At 42.4% G+C, this 25841-nt stretch overlaps 1 protein-coding gene across 1 annotated transcript in view; it reads left to right on the top strand.

Moving 5' to 3' along the window:
* LOC147904554 (ABC transporter B family member 25, mitochondrial-like) overlaps positions 1–22187 on the top strand; it is a 202333-nt gene extending 180146 nt beyond the window's left edge. Inside the window, exons 20-21 of the mRNA XM_087387273.1 lie at positions 1447–1615; positions 21696–22187. Coding sequence (XP_087243399.1) covers positions 1447–1608 — 162 coding nt within the window. The 3' untranslated portion in view covers positions 1609–1615; positions 21696–22187. The remainder of the gene's footprint in view (positions 1–1446; positions 1616–21695) is intronic.
* The last annotated feature ends 3654 nt before the right edge of the window (positions 22188–25841 follow it).

Below are 25841 nucleotides of genomic sequence, written 5' to 3'. Positions count from 1 at the left end.
ATGCTTGGGCAAGGACTGGTTTATTGGTCAGGATGGGTCACGATGGCAGCTTTGGTTGTGGGAGGGCGAGCCTTGCGCGAAGTATAGTGGGATCCGGGTGAGTAGTTTTGGCCGTCCAGAGTAGGGTACTCTAAGAGATGTGTGGAGGTGCGCTTTTTCTCATACATGACACACACTGGTCATCGCCTCTTCTGGAAGTGGTCACCCGGATATGCGATCGCGAGAGTGACACTGGATTGAGTAATATGCTGGAGGAGCCATATCCAGATTTTGATCACGTGTGGGACCTAGCCCCTGGCCTGCACCTCCAAATGATTCCGTGCTGTCTATGGATCTGCCTTAAAGCACAGAGGATTTGGCAAGTGGCTTTTCAGATTGTGGCTAGGATGTAGAGGATGCAATGGGACTTCACCTGGGGTATGCCAGCTTGGTTGATGAAAGGGGGTCATGCCTTCTCCATTGACAGAGTCACCCCACTTCAAGATCTAGGCAGGCTCTTCCAGATCAATGTTCAAGGTGCGACTCCTCCTTCCGGAAACATCTTGTTTCTTCCCCAAAGGACATGGTTTGGGAGACTGTGTCCAGCATCATTGCGTGGAGCATCTAGGTCGCCCGTTGCAGCTTGGTAATGGGAGGCCAGCAGGTTGCCCAGCAGCCACGGTCACTGCTGCCATTTGGAATGATATTATCTACACCCTGAGTGCTGTATGGGAGCATGGGACATCGGGATCTCGGACACTGCTGAGAGGCGGGCACGTTCTGCAAAGCTTGGCCTGCAGTTGTCTTTTTATATATTCAGAGAGTGAGGTATTCGATGGATGTACAGTCCCCCACCATGGTTGTTGGTACCTGTTTCAGAAATTCCCTAGGTAGTAACTGGGTTCTCTGAAAACATGCTGGTTGACAGCCAGTTTCTCCACTTCTTTTCATATTCGACCAGTGCCACATGGATTGTTGATTTGGATGGTTGTTTCTTGAAGTATTAATAGAAAGTTATTTTCTCTGGGAAAAAATATTAAGGTTAAAAGCAGCATGCCTGCTTTGCATTTATGCAATGACTTTAGGCACCTTATCTAGATGTATATCTCAAAATCCTATCAGATCATAGTTCCTTGTGAGCAGATTCTTTATAGCCCATTAAATCCTGTTTGAACATGATCATGAACCACACATGCAAACGCCCACATGTACCCTTGCACAAGCAAACAGGTATGTCCGCACATGTGCACGCACGCATGCATGGTGTGTGCACATGCAGGAAGATCTTCAGCAATCACTTGTTAAAGTTTTCAATCATGGCAAACAACTTTCTTGGTTTTCATGAGGCACAAAAATTCTTAGGTGAGAATGTGCAGATAATTTTTGGTGTGGGAACTATCCATCAGGCCATGATGGTGCCTTTTTTGGACTGTGTCTTTGCTAAATTCCTCTCCATTTCTATGGCAGATCATTGTTTTGGAAAATGGCACAGTTGTGGAGCAAGGGCCACATGATTTTCTCTTGTCAAAAGGTGGACGATATTCTCAACTGTGGAATCAGCAAAAGTTTGAGGGCGAGGATCTTCCATCTGTTCTTCATAAATCAATGTCTGCAGAGGCCAAAAGTTGAGCTGCAGGTATTTCAGTGTCTGTCTTTACATTGAATGAAGCTAGTATGTAAATTGGTTTATAGGATGGCGTTATTCTTGGTGACCTGTGGTGAGTATATACAAAAATGGTTGCTTGAATTTGAGATCCTAAGTGGTGGGCCTGTCTTAGAGCCTTCAGTGTATTGAAAAAGTTTAGAATTTGTGTCTCAAGGCCGAGATCAATTGTCATGTATGTGTCAAATCTGTAAATTTCCAACTCATGGACTAGTAATAGTCCAATTGAGCTTCCATGTTAGTGACTAATCTCATCTGTTAAAACGCAAAGTTTTTAATTGTATCGATTGTAAAATAGAATATGGCAAAGGTATATGGCTCCCCTCAAATTCTTTTTATCTTGGTATGAAATAGACATTGATTTTGTGAGGTGCATAGCTTGATAGTTGCATGCTCATAGGCAAGGTATCCATGTCTAAAATGTGCACTCTTGTGGTTTATTCTTCTGACTAAGCTTTATGCCATGGATTGTCAGTTGGTTTTTTGATGATCTGTGCTGTTAAACTGTGTGATTCTTCCCTTTATGGACATTTAGGTTGTTGGTAGGCTTGGCTCTGCCTTACCCTTTTTGAATCGACTGTTACATACTCTTTATGGGAAGTCACATCTTCCTGTTTTGTTGAATTACAAGGTAAATTGCACATGGCATCTGTGATAGAACCTTTAAGGTAGCATTTACAATGTTTGAAACTTGGTTTCAATTCAGATCCCTTGTCCCCGCATCTGTTCTTGGGAGCACCTGTCCAACAAATACATTTCATTTTGCCCCTTTTGACTAATCATCGATACTCACCATGAGATGTCAGTTGCCCTTCATGATACTATATGTGCATCAGGCTGCTTGTGTATGTCCTCTCTTTACATATTAGTCGATTTCCTTTTCGCAGCGCTATGAGTCTACCTTTTGACTTTTCTAAGCACCTTTTTGAAGGATCTTATTAATATTTATCACATCTCAAACACATAATAATTGAATCTAATATGCATTGTGATGTGATAAATGGTTTCACATTATAAATAGAAACAAATGATTGGATTTCTCGAGGAGTCATACGGACATTTTTCAGGAAATGCCTGTTTAAATGGGGACTCATTGCTCCTTCAAAATTTTTGTTCAAGCCATGAGTGATCTTGTTGAGGCCAAACTCAGGTAGGAGTTTGGTGTTGCAATTTAAAACGTCCATGCTTCTTATGCTGATATAGTTAATTTCTTTGCGAGCTTCTTACAAGGTTAGCTAGGATTGTCTTCAATTTTCTTTTGAACATGTGTAAGTATTATTTATCTAGATTTTCAAAATGTGAAGAGGTGTTTTCATAAGCTACCATTAAAGTAAGTAGATTAGAGGAATGTTTTTGTATAAGCTAGGGAAAGTCGAGTATTTTGAATCCTTCATATGGGTTTTAGTGGGCACACTGACATTTAGCACCCTGAAGCTATCTAGTCGTGAATTCCTTGTTTCTTCCTGAATCATGTTTTGACTCGGTTCCTTCATAGTTGGGTTATCCAAAGGAGGTAGCTCTTGGCTACCGGTCGGCAAGGCTTTAGAAAATGTAGGAAATAAAGAGAGCTTGGCAAGAAACATGTATTTTGTTGTGATCTACCTTGGGGGCCCCTCCAACACAGTCCAACTCTCTCTCTCTCTCTCTCTCTCTCTCTCTCTCACAGTGTACCAAAAACAAATCGGAAAGAGAGGCCAAGGAGGAGTAGCATGCATGATCCAAGAACACTAAGCAGGAAAAATCAGCATGTACAGAGCTGATAAATACAAGAGGTTTATGTGGTTGAAACTGGAATTTGGTGAATGCCCCCTCTTCCTTGCAGGATGCTATATACCTCACCATGAATCCCCTTTCTATGCCGGGAACGGAATAGATTCAAGTGAGGCATTTGAATCACTATGCCTAGACATTGCAGAACTGAAAGAACTAGGCACGGTAATAATCATGGGAGACCTCAATGCTAGAGTTGGACAGTTGCAATTTCAACCTATCATGCATGATGAACTGGACAAAGAAGATGCAATTGAGTTAGATGCCTTATGGCACAGAACCTCAGAAGATGATACCATCAATGCACAAGGAAGAGCACTCAGATGTATGATAAACAGACTGCACATGCCAGTTCTGAATGGGATGCAACTCTTTCCACTGACTAACAGGATGACATGTTTCTCCGCTACCGGGGGACATAGTGTCCCTGACTATGCCCTCGCACATGTCAATGCTCTGCATGTCAGAGAAACTTTTAGGATAGGAGATAAATATCCGGAGTCAGACCATCTCCCAATATGGATGACTCTTGGTATCCACACTGAAACAGAAGTGCAGAAATTTGCAGCCAATTCAAGGGGCTTCCAAATAGACCAAGACAAGCAGGAAGAATATGCCATCACATTGGATGCAAAGCTGAATGCACTGGCAATAACACCTACATGGGAAGCCCTCAGAGAGGTGGTCCTTGATACGGCAACACAGGTTTTTGGAGCAATCCCTCAAGACAGGGAAAAAATGCATAAAGGGCTGCCATGTAAGAAATGGTATGATGACGAATGCAAGAAACTCCGCAATGAGCTGAAACATATTTCTGATGCAAACCTCCATAGGCAGAAGGAGAAGCAATACAATGCCCTCACAAGGAAGAAAAAAAGAAATTACATTCTAGAAAGGGAAAATCTGATTTGATCGCCTTCATCAAGAATCCCAGAAAGGAGTGGAAACAGGTTAAGAGACAAAAGAAAAAGATCATGGGAAATATATCAGATGAGGAAATGCTTCAGTATGTTATCAGACTCTATAACCATGCCAATGCAAAAGACACGGGAAATGAAGAATTGTCATATGCTTCAGTCAACCGTTTCACTTTTGAGGACATTGAAGCAGGGCTGAAGAAGATGGCAAATGGAAAGGCCCCTGACCACATGCACATGTGTGCTGAACTCTTAAAATGGACAAAAGATAGGACACGACACTGGCTATCACACACACTGACAAATGCTCTACATCATGGCTTTCCTCTTGATTGGCAAGAGAATTGGGTTCAACCACTATTCAAAGGGGGAGACAAAAATTCATTCACCAATTACAGGACTATAATGGTTAGCTCCACACTAGCTAAACTTTTTAGCACGGTGCTTGAAGCAAAAATCAGCACTTGGGCAAAAGAGGCCAAGAAGAGGGCCATTGGACAAGCAGGCTTCCGTAAAGAGCATAGGACTGCAGATTATCTGGTCACATTAAGAGTACTCATGGATGAAAGCAGACTCAAAGGAAAAACTCTTTCATGCTCTTTTGTAGATTTTAAGAAAGCATTTGATACAGTCGCGAGAGGTGGCCTATGGAAAAGAATGCAAGACCTCAAAGTTCCCCTGGCACTAAGAGTAGGCATCTCCTAGAGAAAGTATCATGCAAACTAAAACAAGAGCATGGATTGTCAGCTGTATTTCAAAGAAATATGGTGGTAAAACAAGGTTGTCCTCTCTTACCTACACTGTTTGGAATCTTTGACAAGTTAGAAGAACTCATAAATGAATTTACAGCAGAAGAAGGGGAAAAGGACCCACACTCGGGATATGGACAATACTGTTGCTTCTATATGCAGATGATGTGGTTCTTTTGGCTTATGACTCTGATTCCATGCATCAACTACTACAGGCACTTCAGGTCTTTTGCAATAAAAGTGGGCTGCACGTAAATGTCACCAAAGCCAAAATGATGGCAGTATGTACCACTCAACCTGAACACCTTCCTGTTATCAGCTTTGCGGGGCTGCCCATTGAATATGTCAACACCTTTAAATATTTAGGCATCGACATACCAGCCGACCACAGATGGTGGCAATGTGCACAAAGAAGGTTGGATACAGGTTGGGGAAACTACTATCAATTTGAAAATGATTGCAGGCACACTGACACCCAGAATTGGAAGATCCGGAATATGTTGTTTGATGCATATGTGGTCCAAACAGTGCTCTACGGAGTAGAAGTATGGGGAGGCAGCATCTCTCCATCTACATGGAATGAGATTAAAAGCATTCCTACGACGACATCTAGGAGTCAAGGCTACTACCCCGTACTCTGTGCTCCTTTTGGAAACAAGCAGGAGGCCAATTGAGTTTCATGCATTGATCAGAGTGATGCAATATCTAGTGGACGTGCAACAAATGCCAACAGACAGATTACCACACAGAGCATGGACAGCAAGTATGAAACTTCAAAAGAACCATAAAAGCAAGATCATATGTATAGGATGAGGGACAGACATAAGGAAATGGTTCAGCAGATGGAAAGTGGAACCATACTTAACTATGCCACCTGAACAAGTCAATCTACAGGAATTCTAGTTGTCCTTACTATGCACCCTACAGGCTCAATGGCTGACAGCAGAAAGGAAGACCAAGTTAGAATACTACCAAGATCAAATAAATCCTCTATGCTAGTCGTCATTCATGAAATCAGATGCCTTTGCTTAGCCATACATCAACACTCCCATGCCTCTTCTCTATCGCAGGAATATTGCCAAATTCCGCACACGGTCACATACCTTGGCCATAGAGAAATGAGCTTGGCTGAATTTGCCACGACATGCCAGAGTTTGCAGATTTTGTGATTCACAGGCAGTCGAGACAGAGGCACATGTAGCCCTACAATGCCCCAGATATGCATATATCATGGATGATTACCAGCAGATACTGGTAGACACCACACAGCTCTCATCAGTTCTCTCCACTGCCTCTCCGGCAGCGTTGGGGTCTTTTGTCACTTGTCTTTTTTCGCACCATCAAGAACTGGAAAACTCTTGACCCCTCCACATCGGAGGATATTTTTTGTACTGAGGATTAGGTCCCATGGGTCATTTTTGGCCCCCCGAAGACGATAATAAATTCTACTTCTACTTCTCTCTCTGCGAGGGAAGGTACGTGCCCAAGGAGGCCTATCAGACTTGGTTGAGAGCACTATCGGAGTGAAACAAGGCTGCCCCCTCTTACTGACTCTTTTCGGGCTTCATATCGACGAGATCACCTCTTTTGTCGATAGCCTAGGCGGAGAGGGTTTGCTTCTGGCGACCTGATGATGCAGATATTGCTGTATGTAGATGGCATAGCCCTCATATCATCCTCAGCAAAGGGACTGCAAAAACATCTAGAGTCTCTGGAGATGTTCTGTAGAGAGAGACTTGACAGTTAACCTAGGGAAAACTAAGGTTATGATCTTCAATACCTCGCGAGCAGTGTCCCGTCGCCATAGCTTCACATACCGTGATGACGAGCCTGTGGAGATAGTGTAGTCTTACACATATTTGGGAGTAGTCTTTAGCAGCGTTGGTTTCACAATGACCCATGCAGGTACGGCATGACTCACATGAGGACGGAGTGCTCTAGCTCAACTAGAGAGGCGATGCCTCCAGGCACAGTTCCAGGACCCTCCAACGAAGGGTTGGCTTTTTGACACGTTGGTGAGACCGACTGCCATGTATGTAGCTCGTTTCTGGGAGAGTGATATTTCAGCGACAGAGTCGGAGTCGAGGAGATTTGAGAGGCTACAAGTGACTATGGGAGCCATGATGATTCGGATGTTAGAATTATTATTATATTCTAGCAGTGACCAATGTAATGTAATAAGTAGGTTAGGGGCACTTTTCCCTCTTTAAAGGTTTCCCCCCCTAACCACAGTTAGTTCACTAACTATGGTTAGTGAAGGGTAAGGTTTTGTCACTTAGACAAAACCTTTCCCTCTTGTTGTATTCAGTCACTTCATCTATCGCAATCTGACGTTCAGCTCTCTTGCTCTCTCACTCTCTCTTTGTCTAACATTCGGTATCAGAGCAGTAAGACCCTGCTCCTTGCCCGCAAGCTCTTCCGTACAGATATACAGCAGCCCACGCTGCTATCCGTACGCCTGCACTAGCGTCGAAGCTCTAGCCAATACATTTGTTGTACCTGTGTCGTACAACTGACAGCCTTCCGTACCGTTGTGCATTAGCAGTCCGTACCGTTGTTGCAAATCCGTACACAATATGGATTTCCGTACATCTTGCAGGCCCTTGTACCTTTCTTGCATGATTACTTTGCAGGTTTTTGCTTTACAAGTTCTTCTCTTTGCAGAGAAATTGGGGCTTTTGAGATCTTTGCAGGCACATTGCATTTTTTGAAGTGCTCTTGTGCAATTTTTGGATAGACATTGCAAAGAAGAGCAATCTAGGAGCTTTGCAGGTTTTTTGGACTCAGTTTGAGTCACATTTGAACACTTGGGAATTTTCATTTGGACACATTGGTAGTAGAATTTACTCCTTTTGCAAATAAATTGCGAATTGGGGCTTTCAATCAATTTGCCCCTTTTTGAGTTGCAATTTCTTGCAAAAATTAGGGGCTTTTTGCTTTACACAGCAATTTCTTGCATTTTTGGGGCTTTCAGGCAATTTGCCCTCTTTTGGAAGCAACTTCCCTGAAAAATTTGGGGCTTTTGGCATTCTAATGCAATTTGGAAGTGTACAAGCATTTTGGGACTATTACAAGCAATTTTGGACTCATTTTGAGTGACATTGCAAACATTGGCAAGTTTTGCAGGTATTTTTAAGTGACATTGGAGAGCATTTGCAGGATAATTGAAGTGCATTCTGAGCCTTTGACAGGCTGTGATAGTATTTGTCACTGTGGGCAGATTTTTCTTTGCAGATTTTACTTGTGCATTTTATATCCCAGGAAGGGATTTCACTTGGTCAGTTTGCTGTATTTTTTGATATTTTCTGGTATAAATGGCTCAGAACAACTCCAATGAGGTGTTCCGGGTTCTCACACAGGAGGATAAGTTGGATGGCACCAACTACTCCTTGTGGAGTTTCATGGTTCGCAATATCTTGGTTGGCAGACATCAATATTGATGAAGTCATTCCGGATTCAGAGATGATCACCACCACTCTGAACTCTCTTCATGAGTCCTATCTTGGTTTCCACCTCGCTGAATTTGTCACTAAGGGGGGGCAGCAATCCTCTCTCCTTTCACGAGTTGGTAGGACTTCCGTTGCAGGAGGAACAAACTCGTAGAAATATGGCAACCCAGGCTGGCGAGCATGCTATGCTCTCCAAGTTCAAGCCCAAGTAAAAGCCACATGCCAATCAGCCCACACATCAGCATAAAGCTGATTCTGGGGACAGCCTTCTTATAAGGCAAAGGGTGATACAAATAAGTAGAAAAAGAAGGGCATCTGTCATTATTGCAAAAAGCCAGGTCATTATATTAGAGAGTGCAAGAAGCGTGTAGCCAAAGAGAAGAAAAGGGATTCCAGTATGGCTGTGTAAGATGCATCAGTTCCACATTCTCATGATGGAGGAGATGTTGCAGCCAACTTGGTTGAAGAGCACTATGCCTTTCTATCTTGCACTTCATATTTTTCAGTGGGTAGCTCTGATATTACAGCCACTAAAGATGATGACCCATATGCTTTCTTGACTCGCAGTTACGATCCTTCAAAGGATGAATGCTCCTTTAGTGTTGATGAGACACTTCATACTTGGTATTTTGACAGTGGTGCTTCAAAGCACATCACTTCCAAGAAGAGTCTATTTGTAACTCTGCATTCTTTACCCACCAAGAAGAAGGTAACTTGTGCGAATAATCCTTCTTATTCAGTGTGTGGAGTGGGAGACATTATTCTCACATCCACTGATGGCACAGATTTCAGAATTTCAGATGTACTCTATGTGCCAGGGATAAAGAAGAATTTACTTTCAGTGTCCTCACTCAATAGAGGAGGATTTCAGGTTGTTTTTTATGATCACAAGTGTGCAGTCAGAGACATAGAAAATGAATATGCTTTGATGTTGTCTGGCACTTTGTATCGAGGTCTTTTTCAGCTTGATCTATATGAAAAAAGATCCCATCTTGCATTATCAGTTAGCACTCCCACTGCTGCGAATGCGGAGTTATGGCATGCCAGGTATGGGCACATGAATTATGGCAGCTTAATGACACTTCAGAGGCATGATATGGTTGATGCATTGCCTCCCTTGGAATTGCCTCCTCCTCATGCATGTGAAGGCTGCATTCTTAGCAAAATGCATAGACTTCCATTAAAAAAGGATGGTGCAGTGAAAGCTACACGGAAATTACAGCTTATTCACAATGATGTCTGCGGTCCCATGAGGACAGCTGCTTTTGGGGGTTATCTCTATTTATTTACATTCATAGATGACTTCACCAACTACACTTGGGTCTATGGTCTCAAGGCAAAATTAGAAGTGTTTATGCATTTCAAACACTTTGTGGCTATCGTTGAGAATGAGACAGCACTCAAGGTGCAGACACTTCGAATATTTGAGACATTTTTGAAAGAAAAAGGCATCATGCATCAACTTACAGTGAGGCTTACACCTCAACAGAATGGCAAAGCTGAGCGGAAGAATCGCACCGCAATGGAAATGGGATGCATGCTCACAAGTAAGAAGTTGCCTCACAGGTTTTGGCTGGAAGGCCTCATGTGTGCAACCTATATTTTAAATTGGGCTCCTACAAAGGCTTTGAAGACAATCACTCCCTATGAAGCATGGCATGGGAGAAAGCCTTTCGTGGACCATTTTAGAGTTTTGGGTTGTGTTGCATATGCCCACGTGCTTGTGGAGTTCAAACACAAGTTGTCAGATAAGGCACTCAAATGCATTTTTGTGGGATATAGTTCACAAAGCAAAGGCTATCGTCTCTACAATCCTGCTACACACAAGATTTTTGTTAGTAGAGATGTTATATTCTCTGAAAATTCTGCACATACACATGCTAAATTTCAGATTCCAGCCTCTTCAAATGATGTGTTTGAGGGGATGCTTCCTATAGCATTTGGTTCCCTCGCTGAAACTCAGAATTTACAGCAACCTTCGCTGTAACAGCTAACTATCTAATTTCTACTGCAGATCACGGGAGCAGCACCATGAATAACCTCCCAGCCATATCTTGCTGAAGCTGACGAGCAGACAGAGAAATTCCGATCGACATCATACGTGAAAATCCTTCTCTTCTCTCACTAGCCTCAACAAGCCCCAATTCCCTAGATAGATCTGGATGCCACATGTCATCCATATAGGGCCTTCCTAATGCAACTTTTCACCCCTCTCTTGGGATGCATTAAATCCTTTGCCCCTAGGCACAATCTTTGCGTTAGGCCCTTAGTCTTAGATCTACCTAGTCTGGTGCTATCAGCCCTCACCTAGGACCTTGACATTAATTCCCTCCCGATCATTTACATGAAGCGCAAACAAATATATTACAAAGATAGATCCTTTAAGGAAAATGTCGACTGATTCTTCCGAGGTCATGCTACCTTGGCTAGAGTGTAACATTCCTTCCCTCTTCAGACATCAGCGTCCTCGATGATAAAATCTGGGAACACTCTCCGCAACTGATATACGGATTCCCAGGTAGCTTCGGATAGAGGCTGACCATGCCATGCAACCAACACCGTGGGTATCTTCCGATTTCGTATTTGCATTGTTCCTCGGTCCTGGATTCTTGTTGGTTTGCGCCTCGCATTATCCTCTATCTCCTGAAACAAAACCACACCTTCGATTAGTGAGTCACCTGTATGTAAAAATTCTTTAAGCGCGAAACATGAAAAACTGGGTGCACCTTACACCCCTGTGGCAATTCTAATTTATAGGCTACCTTGCCTATTCTCTTTAGAATTAACCACGGCCCACAGTATCGAGGTGATAACTTAGCACACTCTCCTGAAGTCAACGACTTCGAGTGCGAAGGAACTCTGAGAAAACTTTTTCTTTTTCCCTAAATATTCTTATAGACTGGTTTTAATCCGCATACACCTTGGCTCTATCCATAGCCTGGCAGATATTAGCTCTCGCAAGTGCTAGCATCTCCCGCATCTGAGCTACAAAGTTCGCGGCACTAGGCACTTTCTGAGATACTCCAACTATAGTTGGATTGGCTGGTCTGTAACCATAGTTGAGTTCAAACGGACTGAACCCTATAGAGGAATGTTTCCTATCATTGTAGGCAAACTCCAACAATGGCAACCACTTGTCCCATGTATGTTGCCTCAATGACACATATGCTCTCAGCATATCCTCTAAAGTCTGGTTGACTCTCTCCGTCTGACCATCCGTCTCAGGATGATCCCCACTACTCATTCCCAACTCAGTCCTTAGTGTCTCAAATACCGCTGTCCAAAAATGACCGGTAAGTCTGACATCTCTGTCTGACACTATGGATCTAGGCAATCCATGCAGACGAAATATATGTCTAATGATTTAATCCGCCACTTGCGGGGCACTAACAGACTCTCTAGTCGGAATGAAGTGAGCCATCTTGGTTAGACGATCAACCACCACAAGGATAGAATCATATCCTCCTTGCGTTGTAGGCAGCCCTACAATAAAGTCCATGGAAATGCTCTCCCACTTACTTGGTGGTATTTCCAAGGGCTGTAAAAGTCCGGGTGGCTTCACCCGCTCGGCCTTGCTTATCTGACACAAAAAACACCGTGTCACATATTCATGAATATGCTTTCTCATCTTTGGCCAAAAGGCAAGAATGCCATAGGTACACGTTGGGTTTTCAAAGTCAAAAGAAAGCCAGATGGGTCCATTGATCGGTACAAGGCAAGGCTGGTTGCAAAAGGATATGCTCAGAAAAAGGGCATAGATTATAAGGAGACTTTTGCTCCTACATCCATGATGACCACCATCAGGTCAGTTATAGCAATGGCTGCAAATTTTGAATGGAATGTTCATCAGTTGGACATTAAAACATCTTTCCTTAATGGAGACTTGTTGGAAGAGGTTTATGTCAAACAACCTCCGGGCTTTGAAATTTCAGAAAATGCACATCAGGTATGCAAGCTGAATAAAGCTTTGTATGGGCTGAAACAAGCCCCAGGTGCATGGTATGCAAAAATTGATGCCTTTCTAAGGGGATATTTTGGTCATCATTCTTTATGTAGATGACATGTTGCTCACCGGATCAAATGAGGAAGTAATTGCAGATTTCAAAGTCCAATTGAAAGCTACATTTGATACGTCAGACTTGGGCTTGTTACATTTCTTTTTGGGGATCCAGTTTATTCAAGAGAAACGTGGCATTGTTATGTCTCAATCCAAGTATGTTCAAAAGCTCTTGGACAGATTCAACATGCATGATTGCAAGCCTATGTCCACTGCCATGGAGCCGGGGCTGAAGCTTACAATGCATGATGCAAGTGAATCAATTGATGTCACACTCTATAGCCAGGTTGTTGGATGCCTCATTTATCTCTGCAATACACGACTTGATATTCAGTTTTCAGTTTCTCAGGTGAGCAGGTACATGCACAGCCCAAAGATAATGCATTGGCAAGCTGTAAAACGCATCTTCCGTTACTTGCAAGGTACAAAGTCTTTTGGCTTGATGTTTCCCAAGGGGGGTGACTTGCAGATGCATGCTTACAGTGACTCAGATTGGGATGGAGACTATGATATTAGGCAGTCCACCAGTGGGAATTGTTTCTTTCTAGGACATGCTTGCATTTCTTGGTTGAGCAAGAAACAATCTACAGTGGCTACCTCCTCATGTGAAGCTGAGTACAGGGCAACTTTCACAGCGACAGTTGAATGTGTTTGGCTGCGTCGTTTGTTTGCTGATCTTGATCTTTCATTGGAGGGTCCTTCTCCGATTCTCACTGATAGTCAGAGTGCTATAGCAGTGGCAAAGAATCCTGTGTTTCATGCTCGCACGAAGCACATTGAGGTTCACTATTACTATGTCAGAGAGAAGTTGCATGCAGGAGAGATCAGTATGATCTATGTGTCAACACATGACAATGTTGCAGAGATCTTCACCAAAGCACTTCCATGTGAAAAGTTTGAGGCATTTCGCAATGCCCTGAACTTATCTCCTTTTGGTGATTGATCATTTCCTTGTACATGACATTGGCACTACAGGAGGGTGTTAGCATTATTATTATATTCTAGCAGTGACCAATGTAATGTAATAAGTAGGGTAGGGGCACTTTTCCCTCTTTAGAAGTTTTTTTCCCTAACCACAGTTAGTTCACTAACTACGGTTAGTGAAGGATAAGGTTTTGTCACTTAGACAAAACCTTTCCCTCTTCTTGTATTTTCTCACTTCATCTATTGCAAACTTACGTTCAGCTCTCTGACTCTCCTACTCTCTCTTTATCTAACAGGATGCACCACGTGAGATGATCCCATGAGATGAGATCAATCGTATCATATGGTTGGACCTCCTCCAGCTCCATACATCTAGGCTTGGGGGGGAGAGGAGTTCTCAACCAAGATCTAGTTCTACCATTACCACTTCCTGAGGGTCTCGGAGCACGGTCTTGTCATCAGACCTCGGTAGCTCAAGGACAGGAGAGTCTCACATGCATTGAGAATTGCCATCGGTTAATTACGAGTCTCATCATATCAGTTGAGGATTGAGGCAGGGAGAGCTACGGACATACCGAGAGAGCAGAGGACTTGCACACTATGCTAGATGATGGAGATTGAGACAGAGGAGCACTTTCTATGTGTCTACCAAGTCTATTATGAGATCCGAGGACAATATCACTACCTCTTCCAAGAGGGGCATGGCTTTGGTCCAATTATACGGTTGATCCATTTTCCCGTTCAGGTCTATGTTGGGCTCTATCTGATTGAGATGTGACAACAGAGAGGTATATTGATGTGACAAACCAGAGAGCAGCAGAGATTGAGGCCACAAGTCATAGAGATCGACAGAGCACAGACACTTGTTACAGATTTCTATGCATCTGAGTCAGTTGCAGGCGAGGCTGAGGGAGAGGAGCTTGATGAGATGAGAGCATCATGAACTAGCAGTAGGAGTCTCCACCATGATGCTACCAGACGGAGATACGCGCACCACATGCGACATGGAGAGGGCCACGCACGATCCAGGTTCGGTCCATCTCAGCCCTTCTCAGAAGTGACCACCAGAGACAAGGAGTAACCCTTGATGTAGCCCTTCAGATACCTCGATCGAGAAGACCACGCCCTCCACCACATCAAGAGACAGCTCGACAGACACAGATACGAGAGCTTCTCACATCTCATCAGAGAGCCACTAAGTTACCTAAATATATGGAGCCTAGGCATGTAATAGGAGCGTTCGCTCTGAGCACCTGACACTCTCTTGATATTTTTCCACTTCTACTACTTTGTTCACTAGCTTAGCACTTTAGCTTTCAGCAAGGGCTGTAGTGAGCCCTTTGCTTCAGCCCCTAGTGGCTTGTATGAGTTATCATTTGGCTTTGCATTTGTCTCATAGGCCTGCGAGGCCTCTCATGGATGTTAATATACATACCTAGGGGTTCTGTTCTCTGGACCTATCTTTACTATGAGACCGGTGATGTAGGCCCGACTGAGCAGAGGATACGCCTCATTGGCCAGACTAGAGAGGCATTGCTTCCGTTCACATTTCCAGGACCTGCGGACCAAGGGCTTTCTTTTTTATTCCTTGGTCCACCAAGCGGGGATTTATGGCAGCCCTAGTTGGGGGCCAAATCTGTCAAATATAGAGTCGGATGGTGGAGCGCCTACACGTTCTTATGCTATCACAGATGATTCATAGTAACCCGTCAGCTCCTCACCAAATCATTCAAGCTGAGTTTGGATCATCTCCACTACAGCTTAATGTTGCATTTCAGGTTATCACCTACCTATATCAGGCTAGGGGGTACAGAGATTGCACTTCTGGACGCAACAAATTACTATGGCTAGCATTGTCCTCCTCTATGGCACTAACAGCAACAGGTGATCAGAGATGCTGGTTTGCACGCACATAGAGATCGTTTGAGCAACTGGGACTACACATGGATAGACTCCCCCCCTTCCAGTATAGCGCTGACGTGCCTTCCTCCCCTCCCCTGTCTCATGAGGTCAACCAGGTCATTCGTGAGGATCTTTTGCAGCTACACACTTTCAAGACCTGGTTGAGACCGAGCGAGCTTCCAGTGAAGCTCAGCTTCTACAAGGATCATTGTTTACATATCATAGCGGAGGGTTTTATCGACCCACCAAGATATACGTAGATCCACCTATCTCACTCTCTATTGGGTAGTTTCGGGTCTCTTCACATAGACTTCGCATTGAGAGTGGCAAGGTTGAGAGTTTGCCCAGGGAGAGGCGCTTATGCATATTATGTGACACACAGGAGATTGAGTCAGAGGAGCATTTCATTTTCAGATGCCATGTATACTAGGACGCTTCTATTGCCTCTTCAGGGACAGTTCTGGGATATTGTCCCGCTTTCTCTCTTTTCCAGACTAGAGATGCCTAGCCGCCTTCATTCACGAGGCAGTCAAACACCGGGAGCGCCTACTTTGATCACACTCACGAGAGCAGACCTCCTTGATAGACTCTTCTCAGAGCTCGATCACTGATTTCTTCCATGCAAACTCCCATACCACGAGGTCTCGTCATGATCGTGACACAGAGCCAACTCAGATAGAGGGTGCACATATTACACTTGGGGATATTCCTTGTTCAGAGTTGGGGTTCCACCGATAGGGGTTACAATATCCCTTGTCAGACGCAAAGCTATGACCAGGAGATGACACAAGACCACGTCCTCGAGCAACCGCTAGCACTCTATCTCTGTCTTTATGCCCTCACTACCTCGTTCCCCTTGACGATTGACGCTCTGATGATGAGGATGTTAGTGTTGTGTAGACGATCATCATTCTGACATGACTGTGTAGCACTCAGCACTTATCATTTTACATTCTGCATTGGAGTGGATGTCGTTTAGTAGCTTCACCCACACAGCTTGTTTGTATCATGATTTTTCACAGTCTCATAGACCCATCAGTCTTTTGAAGAGTTTAATAAACTCTCTCTCTCTCTCTCTCTCTCTCTCTCTCTCTCTCTCTGCCAAGCTCTAATCTTTGCAGATCTACTCCCTCCTCGCCCATTTTGTTGCTGCTTGTTCCCACGACCCCGTGCTCTCAGCCCCTAAACCTCTTCTTCCATTGCATCGCTTGTTGCCACATTCCTCCTCCATTGCCGCGCATCGCCTCCCCCACCCTATCTTTATTAGCGCATCCCTTGGCCGATCCCACCTCTTCTGCCGCTTCGCTATGGCCATCTAGGCCACTACTCTTGCTCAATTTGTCCTACTCTCCTACCTACTTGCTGCCTCTACTCATGATACCTCTTGCCTTCTTCTTGTTGAACCGCCCTTGCACGTATGCATTGCCTTATTCCCTTGCTTGCCGACAACCTTCTTGCTTTTGATGACAACTTACCACTCCTTGCTTGTAATGACCACCTTGACGATTCCAGCTCTCCACTCTACTGAAGGAAGGACGGATGCGTGTGCATGCACACACACACACACACACAAGGCATTCGATCACTTGTACAATCACACACAATATTGCACACACGTCTTTTTCTCTCTGTACCAACACTTACACCGCATCAGGTCATTTGTATTACTTGTACATTATTTCACTTGTGACCCAAGGCCCTTCCTTTTCAATATATTGGTTTTCCCTTAGCTTTTCTCAATTACTTGGTTTTTGCTACATAAAGGTAAACATGCGCCTAGGCCCTACACATGCAGACACACTTTTATCAACTTTAAAAACCTTCATAATTACAGGCAACTTCACGTACCCCTCGTTTCCTTCTCTATATTAACACATACTCTTCTTTAGATCCCAGCTCTCTTCATTTTTTAGCATCATATTCTAATAATCATGGTCTAGAAGGTCCCCTTGGATAAAGTCACCATGGCCACTCGAAATGAAGATAAATGGAAATTTTCAATTCCTTGTGGATAAATATGCCTAGTCCACTCATTTGATTGGTGGTAATTATATGCATCTTCTGTACAATTACGTAAAGCTTAGGGTTTTCTCCCCTCTTAACCTAATACTTGCTAGTAGGCCTCCCTTTGGATTTGTGCAAAATCTAGAGTCTTCTCCAAAAAGGATCTCTCCTGGGCTTCTTGCCCCTAAGCCTGAGCTGAAACCTCCTGGCATTGTTAACGGTGTAGCAAAAGAAGGGAAGGCTCTTCCCATGGTTCCCTGCATCAATCAATTCACACTCCCCAGGTTCCATTGCAAATACTTTATGGGGATGCCCCTAGAGGGAACATCAAGAACCAAGGCTGGATGCCAAGTGTTTTAATTCAAGTTGGGCCAGTAATTTGCTATTGTTTTGATGATGCACGTGATAATTGTGTATTGGATGCAGGCTATGCAAGCGGAAATCGACTCCATTCAGAAAAACCACACTTGGGATTTGGTGAACTTGCCCATGGGCAAGAAAGCAATAGGTGCAAACGGGTATATAAGCTAAGACACAGGTCAAAGGATCTATTGATTGTACAAAGCCTGTCTTGTTGCAAAGGGCTATGCTCGGAAAATGGGTATAGATTATGACAAGACCTTTGCTCTCACTCCTCGTATGACTACCATTAGGTGTGATATGGATGGCATATCCACATCAGTTGGACATCAAGACTACATTTTTAAATGGGACCTCCCAAATGAGGTTTATGTGTCTCAGCCCATTGATTTTGTTGTACCTGGAAAGGAAGATAAAAGTTTGTAGGTTAAAGAAAGCCTTGTATGGCTTGAAGCAGCTTGTATGCAAAAATTGATGCCTTTTTTACCAACCAAGGTATGCTGAACATTACTTATGAAAGCACTCACTTATGTTAAGAAAGAAGGGGTTGATTTGGTCCTCATTGTCTTGTATGTAGATGGCATGCTTCTCACGTGTTCTAATGTTGCAAAAATTGCAGATTTAAAGGCTGAATCGCACAAGACATTTGAGATGTCTGATTTTGGGACTGCTACACTGTTATTTGGGCAGTCAATTTTTACTGTATATGACAAGGGAAATGGTTTGTTGCAGTCCAAGTACTTTGGAAAACTGCATGAATCTTTCAAATTCCAAAATTGTAAGCCTCTTACAACTCCTATGGAGCAAGGGCTTAAGTTATCCATGCATAATGATAGTGAGCCCTTTGATGCTACTATTTGCAGCCAAGCTATCGGATGCCTAATTTACTTGTGTAATACATGGCCAGACATTCAATGTGCTATATCCGAGTGGAACAAATTTATGCACAGCCCAAAGACCTCACATTGACAGGCTGTGAAGTGTGTTTTCAGATACCTGCAAGGTACTCCATCTCTTGGTTTTCTATTTTCTGCGGGGTAACTTGCATTTACGTGCTTACAATGATTCGGATTGGGATGGTGATTTTAATACTAGGCAGTCGACCAGCGGTAATTGTTTCTACCTCAGACAATCATGTATTCCTTGGTTGTGCAAGAAACAATCAACGGTTGCTATCTCATCTTATGAAGCTGAGTATAAGGCAGCTTTCACAACCACAACAGAATGTTGGCAGATCTACATCCATAATGGAGGGGCCTAGCCCAACACATAGGGATACATTGTCACTATGTCAGGGAGCGGCTACATGGAGATCAGCTTTGTCTTTTGCCCTACACATCGAATGTGGCAGATCTCTTCACGAAAGCTTTATCTCCTGAAAATTTTAAGGCTTTTTGCAAAGCTTTCAACTTATATCCGTTCGTCCGTTTGGTGATTGACATTACTCCTTGTACATTTAGACATTGTCACTGTAGGGGGGTGTTGTTATAAGAGTTAGGGACACTTTTTCCCTTTATAAGGTTTCCCCCCCCTATAACCATACCTAGTGGTTGAGTTAGTAGTACGGCCAGTTTGGAATCACCCTAACACCTTCTGAAATTCAATGGTTGAGTTAGGATATAATCAGTTTGAACTCAACCTAGGGTCACCCTAGGGTTTCAGGTTTTTGTCATGTTGACATCCCTCGTGTACTTTTTCCCTTTATAAGGTTTCCTCCCCCACCTAACCGTACTTAGTGGTTGAGTTAGTAGTACGGCCAGTTTTGACACACCCTAAAGCCTTCTGAAATTCAATCCCAATTAGTGGTTAAGTTAGGATACAATTAGTTTTAACTCAACCTAGGGTCACCCTAGGGCTTTAAGTTTTTGTCATGTTGACATCCCTCGTGTACTTTATTCTTGTAATCTCATTTTGCTAAGCTACATGTTTTTGAGCTCTCCACCTCCGCATACTCTCACAAGGTAGATTCCCGTCCTTCAAAATCTGCAAGTAATGGTCTCTGTAGAAGTTGAGTTTTGCCGTAAGCTCATGGGGTGCTAGCCAGGTCCTATACATGTGAAGTTGTAGGAGGTTCTCTCTCATGACCTGGTTCACCTTGTGATAGATAAGCAGAATAGATGGGCCCTAAAAGCTGTACTGAAGCATTTGTAGTCTGTCAATATAGAGTCCTAGGCCTGCAAACCATCCGTGTGTCCTAGCATACTAAATTCTTTGAACCCCTCTGCCTCTAGTGCTATAGACGAGTTCATGGCTAGCCACGGTGGCTTGCGTGTCCGAATGCAGTGGTGTAGCAAGTCCTTGACTTTGTGAAGGTATGTCACCATTTGGAAGATTGCACAAGCTGTAGAGGGGTACCCCCAAACTTTGTACAAGATGTTATGTGGGCCCCATGGCTTGCTTACAAATCATCCATGCAAGAAATAAAACGTGTAGTCTCGTGACACTGGACCAATCTGTCTCAGATAGATCTGCCTCCAAAAGGGACTGCATACATCCTAGCTGGACGAACAAGAGAGTCGAATAGGAGAGATTTGGTCCTGGGGTCTGAAACTGGGACTGATGCTTGAGCCTGGCAAGTGCAGCATACTTTCTGCTCAATTGGGCCTGCATAGCAAGATTGAGCTTGAAAAGAGGACTCCCAAGTATGTCTAAGATATAACAATCTCAACTAAGCTCTATCAAATGTGAATAACTCTTGATGTGCGGCTGCTCAAGACGTGTTGAAGATCATGACCTTAGTTTTACTTCAGATCAAGTGTTGTTGGAGACCCTCAGCTGAGGAGAGTAGAACCACATTATCAGCTTACAGTAGAATTGGAATCAGGGACTCAAAGCATTTGACACTTCAATTCCACACAGCCATTTTCAGCCTGCTTTGTGTACTCATCTCATGGGCCCAACACCGTCATAATTCCCCTTCTTCTTTCTCCCCCCTGTTTGCTCTTTCTTGGATAATAACTCTACCATCCCTGTAGGCAGCCCATTTTCCTGCTTCACTTGTTGCCATTACACGTACCATACCCTCCCGTCTGTGCTCTTGCTGTAAAAGAGTGAGGTCATCATCCAAGTATATTTTGGTCCCCTTCAGGGTCGCCCTCATACTCATGAGAGTAGATCTGTCCATGGCAGTCCGAATGAAGCTTCATGACTATTGGTCTTGTTGGTGTGTCTGTCTTACCCACCCTCCAAGCTGTCTCATACGTGAGATTGACCCCCATCTAGGTGACATCGCATGATCTAAACTTGGTTAAACCCATCCCCTGCCCCCCCCCGCTTCCCCTTTCTTCCCTCCCTCTCCTACTTTCCACTTTTTCTCTTGCCCTTCACCCTTTCTTCTTGGAGTACACGCCGTTATTGAGTACACTCTATAGTCAGCAGCCGAGGATGGCAGCAACTGATCTCAGACATGCTTTAGAGACTTTTGAAAACTATTAACATTTCAAGTTTAAATTGACATTAATAGTCTCTAGATAGTTGCAAGTTTGATGTCTCATCAAATTTCAAATGAGTTAAAATGCTTATTTTAACTATTTCCTACTCTCCCTATTCTTTGAGTGCCTTAATGATATGTACATATATTTGCTATTAAAAAATTCCACTTGACATCATAAACAAACATTTCAAGGTTCTCTTGAATTGGAAATTTGAAACGTTTCAGAAACCTTGAAACGGTTTCAGTGAAATGTCAAACATTTCAAGGTTCTCTTGAATTGGAAATTTGAAACATTTCAGAAACCTTGAAACGGTTTCAGTGAAACGTTTTATGGTGACTATGGTCTCATTGCAATTGGTTGCACTTGATTTAGACTACTTTTATTATGTACGTTTGAATCTCTTATTTAAGCTCACCCTTATGTTTGTAATATTGGCATAAGGTATAGGCAATGACGAATCATTTGTTGCTCATGACTTTTATGGCAGGTCATTGTCTTGGAAAACAGCATAGCTGTGGAGCAAGGGCCACATGATTGTCTATTGTTAAAAGTGGACATATTCTCAACTCTGGAATCATCAAAAGGTTGAGGGCAAAGATCTTACCTCAGTTCTTCATACATCAACGTTTGCAGAGGACAAAAGTTGAGCTCAGGTATTTCATTGTCCCGTCTTTACATTGATCCACATAAGTATGCAAATTTCTTTATATGATGCAGTATTCTTGGTGACTTAACTATATAGAAGAATATATGCTGCATAACAAGCTCAGTTTTGTAGTGAAAATATCCAAAAATAGTGCTTGAATCTAAGATGCTAGCTGGAGGACTTGTCATGGTATCCTTCATGTATAGGAAAAGCTCAGAATTTATGTCTAAAATTGAGCTCAATTTTGTGATGAGTGGATTTGTAAAATAGTTTTCAATCATGAGAAATGACAATAATTGGATTAGCAATTTTCCCAATAAGTTTCGATTCAAACTGGCAGTGTTGAAATCTAAAGATTGTAAATGTAATATGAGGTAGATGCTGCTCGCTTCTTGAGTCCTTTCTTGTGAAATACAAGTTGATGTTGTGACATGCATAGTTTGAGAGTCACATGCTTGTAGGTAAGGTGGCCATGTCTAGAATGTTCCCTCTTGTGTTTTGTCATTCCGATTGAGCTGTATGCCATAACCTAAGCTTCATGATTTGTACCATTAAATTTTGTAATTCTTCCCCTTTTGGACATTTAGGTTATGATATGCTTGCCTTGCCTTATTGTTAGGTTTAAGAAATGGTTTTACATGTACTGTATTGGCAAGAAGCACCTGTCTTTGTGTTGGTTGAATTATGAGGTGAAGAATCGCACCCGAAATTTATGATGAGCACCTGGGGTAGGATTCAATTACTAACTCCTTGGTTGTTTCTATATTCATTTAAACAATGTCCTATTGATGTCATTTGACAACGACTAGAGTTGGTTACATCATTCAAGGCCTTCAAGCCATAGTCGCAATTGAATTCTTGCTTGTTCGTTGATGTTTGTTTGTTTTGGTAGCTGGATGAACACAAGTAAGAGATATGTGCTTCTTAGTCATATGGAAATTCAAAGGAAAGCTCTCCTCGAATGACCAACTAATGGTCCTTCAAAATTTTGTTTAACCATGAGTGACCTTCTTCAAAGCAAACTCCTTTACCTAGTTTGGTTGTTCTACAATTCGAAAAATTTATGGTCTTCTTGTACCCTTACAAGGATTTTCTTTGCTAACTACTTACAATGTTATCTAAGAGGTCTTTGTCTTGATGTTTCTTTTGTGCATGTGGGTTTTCACAATGTTTAGAGATGCTTGGCATAAGCTAACAAAGAAAACTCAATCATAGGGATTAGAATGATACTTTTGTGGAAGCCAATGAAGGAAAATCAAGTATGTAGAACTTTTCACATGTAGTGATATTGGTTACGTGCATAATTTAGCACCCTAAAGTTATCAAGTTGTGATTCCTCATTCTTCTCACTCCTCATTCTTCTTAATCGTTTATAAATTAAATAATATGCTCTAGGCCTTGGGAAACCCAAGCTATTAAAAAAGTTGGGTAATTGACATGTATTCCATGCTAAAAGTATGCATGCATCTTCAAACTTATTTGTCTTTTCATTCCGGCTTTCCATCATCCTACCTTGAATTCCTCGTACAAAGTGAATTTCTTACCCACCCCGCCCCTCTTCCCCTCGTGCCTTGCCCCCTCTTTTCCCTCACTCTTTCTTTTTCCCTCCCTTGTATGCGTTATCCTCTCATCGCCAGAATCCATCTTGTAACAATTGTTGCCATGGAAATTGCTTCAATTCATTGATTGGGTTGCTCATCACATTTTTGTTGATCAACTTCCTTTAAGATTGAGTTTGTTATAGCACATTTTGTTGCTGCCAAGCTTGATGGTGGCTTTGTTTCCTTCATTACTATAGTGAGCTTCCATAATGGATGGGGTTGTTATTGAGAACAAACTTGTTTTATGTTATTGGACATCTTGAGTCTCAATGGTTCTTACCTATCACTTTCTTGCAATTCCTTCTTGAATAATATACTTGTATTTTTAATGGATTTCAAAGGAAAGTGTGTTCATAAACCATGCTTGCAATGGTAGTGTGGGTGCTTCTTGGTAATGTTGGAGGTGGCTCAACATCAACACTTGAAGGCATTACGTGGCAAGTGTTATGTAGGAGTAGGTAATGATTGTTTTACAAAAGGCAAGTGTAGGAGTTGTGTTGGGTAGTTGATGGTGGTGAAAGATTGATGTGCTCTTTACAAATTCCTGATTTTGGATTGTGAAGGACTTTCAAGGTATAAATGTAGCACATTGGAGTAAGCATTTTATGTGCTTTCGTAATTGCATCATCATTACATGATCAACGCCTTATGAAGATCCAACTCCTTGTAGACGTACTTTCTTGGCTTATCATTTATGTTGTCATTAACCTTTTCCCATCACTCGGGTAACATGGTAATGTTTGATGTATTGGAACCTAAGCCAAAATGTAAGAGTGACCTATTTAAGGGGATGATAATGTACATTGCATAGTGTAGTTGAGCACTAGACAAGGACCTTAGGAAACGTGTTGTGATTGTCACATGACTTTTGGAGTCTATGAAAAATTGTGTAGTATCTATGAGAAGAAGCCTAGTTGTGTAGATATTTCTTAAAGGCATGGCTCATTACAAATTGGATAGCATGTTAAAAACATGTTAGAAGCCCCATATGGTGCTAAGCTAGCATAGAGGGGGGAAATAACATTAGACTCCCTACAATAATCTCACTAAAGACTATAAGACTATTGTATTGACCATGACCAATCATGTAGATAATATAAGCCTAGTGTATTGAATGCAACTTCAAAAAGTACTACCATGCTCATTAGTAGTAGCAACAATGAAAGGCAAGATAGCAAGCATCTCAATGTATAATCCATCCAAAGAAACACATCCAGATGCGTGTTTTAATTGTTGGGATTTGGACATCTGGTGGGATATTTCAATAAGCAAAAACTCGGTGAAGTGAATAAAAGAAAAATAAAAAATTCAAGGTAGAAGGTATATGCAATTGATGGCACATTACTAAGGAGGTTTTAGGTACTTTGATTTGGTAGCCACTAGGCACATGATTAATCAAAAGTAAGATCTTAGTATCAAGTCAAACAAGTCAACTTTTCCACTCATGATTGCATAAAAGCAACAGCATATTTATTCATTACTAATGATTGTAATTTTTCTCTTTAAATGCACTCATCAATGGTGATGAGTAGGACTCTTACTTCCCCTTAACTATTGTTGGCACTAAAAGTAGACTTGTTACTATCTATGGCATACATCTTCATTGTTAAACCCTCTTTTGTCAACGTGATCTCCTTTTCCTCGAAAGTAAATGTCTTGCTTCTTTCTTCTATTGAGAGTGATCAAAGAAACTTGGCATTGGCAAGACTAAGGCTATGAACTTTCACAATTCCAAGAACACCATGTAGAGGTTGAGATAGGCAATCACGTTTAAGTATGATCTCCCCAGAATGACCTATATGGAAAATGCAACTCAATGATGGTGCATTTGTACTTAGCAAAATGTGCAATTGTATAACTAGACAAAGGTGTGCTCTTGAGCATGCTATGCATGTTCTAGGTTTTCAATGCAATCTCTTTGAATTAGCAAGGTGACCAACAAGGGGTGTAACCACTGTTAAAAAGGCATGCTTGCCGAATGATCAATGATAAATTATTTTGAGTTCAGTTAAAGTGGTAATATGTAGTAGTTGATTTAAAACATGTCATTGTTTATGACAATTTTTAGGCACTTGAGCTTAGAGAGAGGTGGCATTGACCAAGTAAGCCATTGATTTGCTTTGATGCAAAAATGAATATTCGTGACCGGCCTTGATCATTGTAGATTCTATCCAATAAATTTTTACAACTTTTGCATGGAGGACAAGTGGTCAATAGACTAATCAACCAAAAGTATTCAAATAATTCACACATACATGGGGCTAGTAAGGGAGAAATCGCATTTATGGATGGCATCAAGAGAGTATTTATTTGCCATCTCAATTAAAACTTTGGATATTGACAAATTTAAGGTTTTCCAAATCTTTAGGAAGAGAGGAACTAGGAG

This window comes from Dipteris shenzhenensis, chromosome 2 (genome assembly GCF_047967505.1).
Source record: "Dipteris shenzhenensis isolate YYH24624 ecotype China chromosome 2, Dip_SZ_1.0, whole genome shotgun sequence".
In the NCBI taxonomy this organism is placed as follows: Eukaryota; Viridiplantae; Streptophyta; class Polypodiopsida; order Gleicheniales; family Dipteridaceae; genus Dipteris; species Dipteris shenzhenensis.
This window is presented reverse-complemented; position numbering and strand designations above follow the sequence as displayed.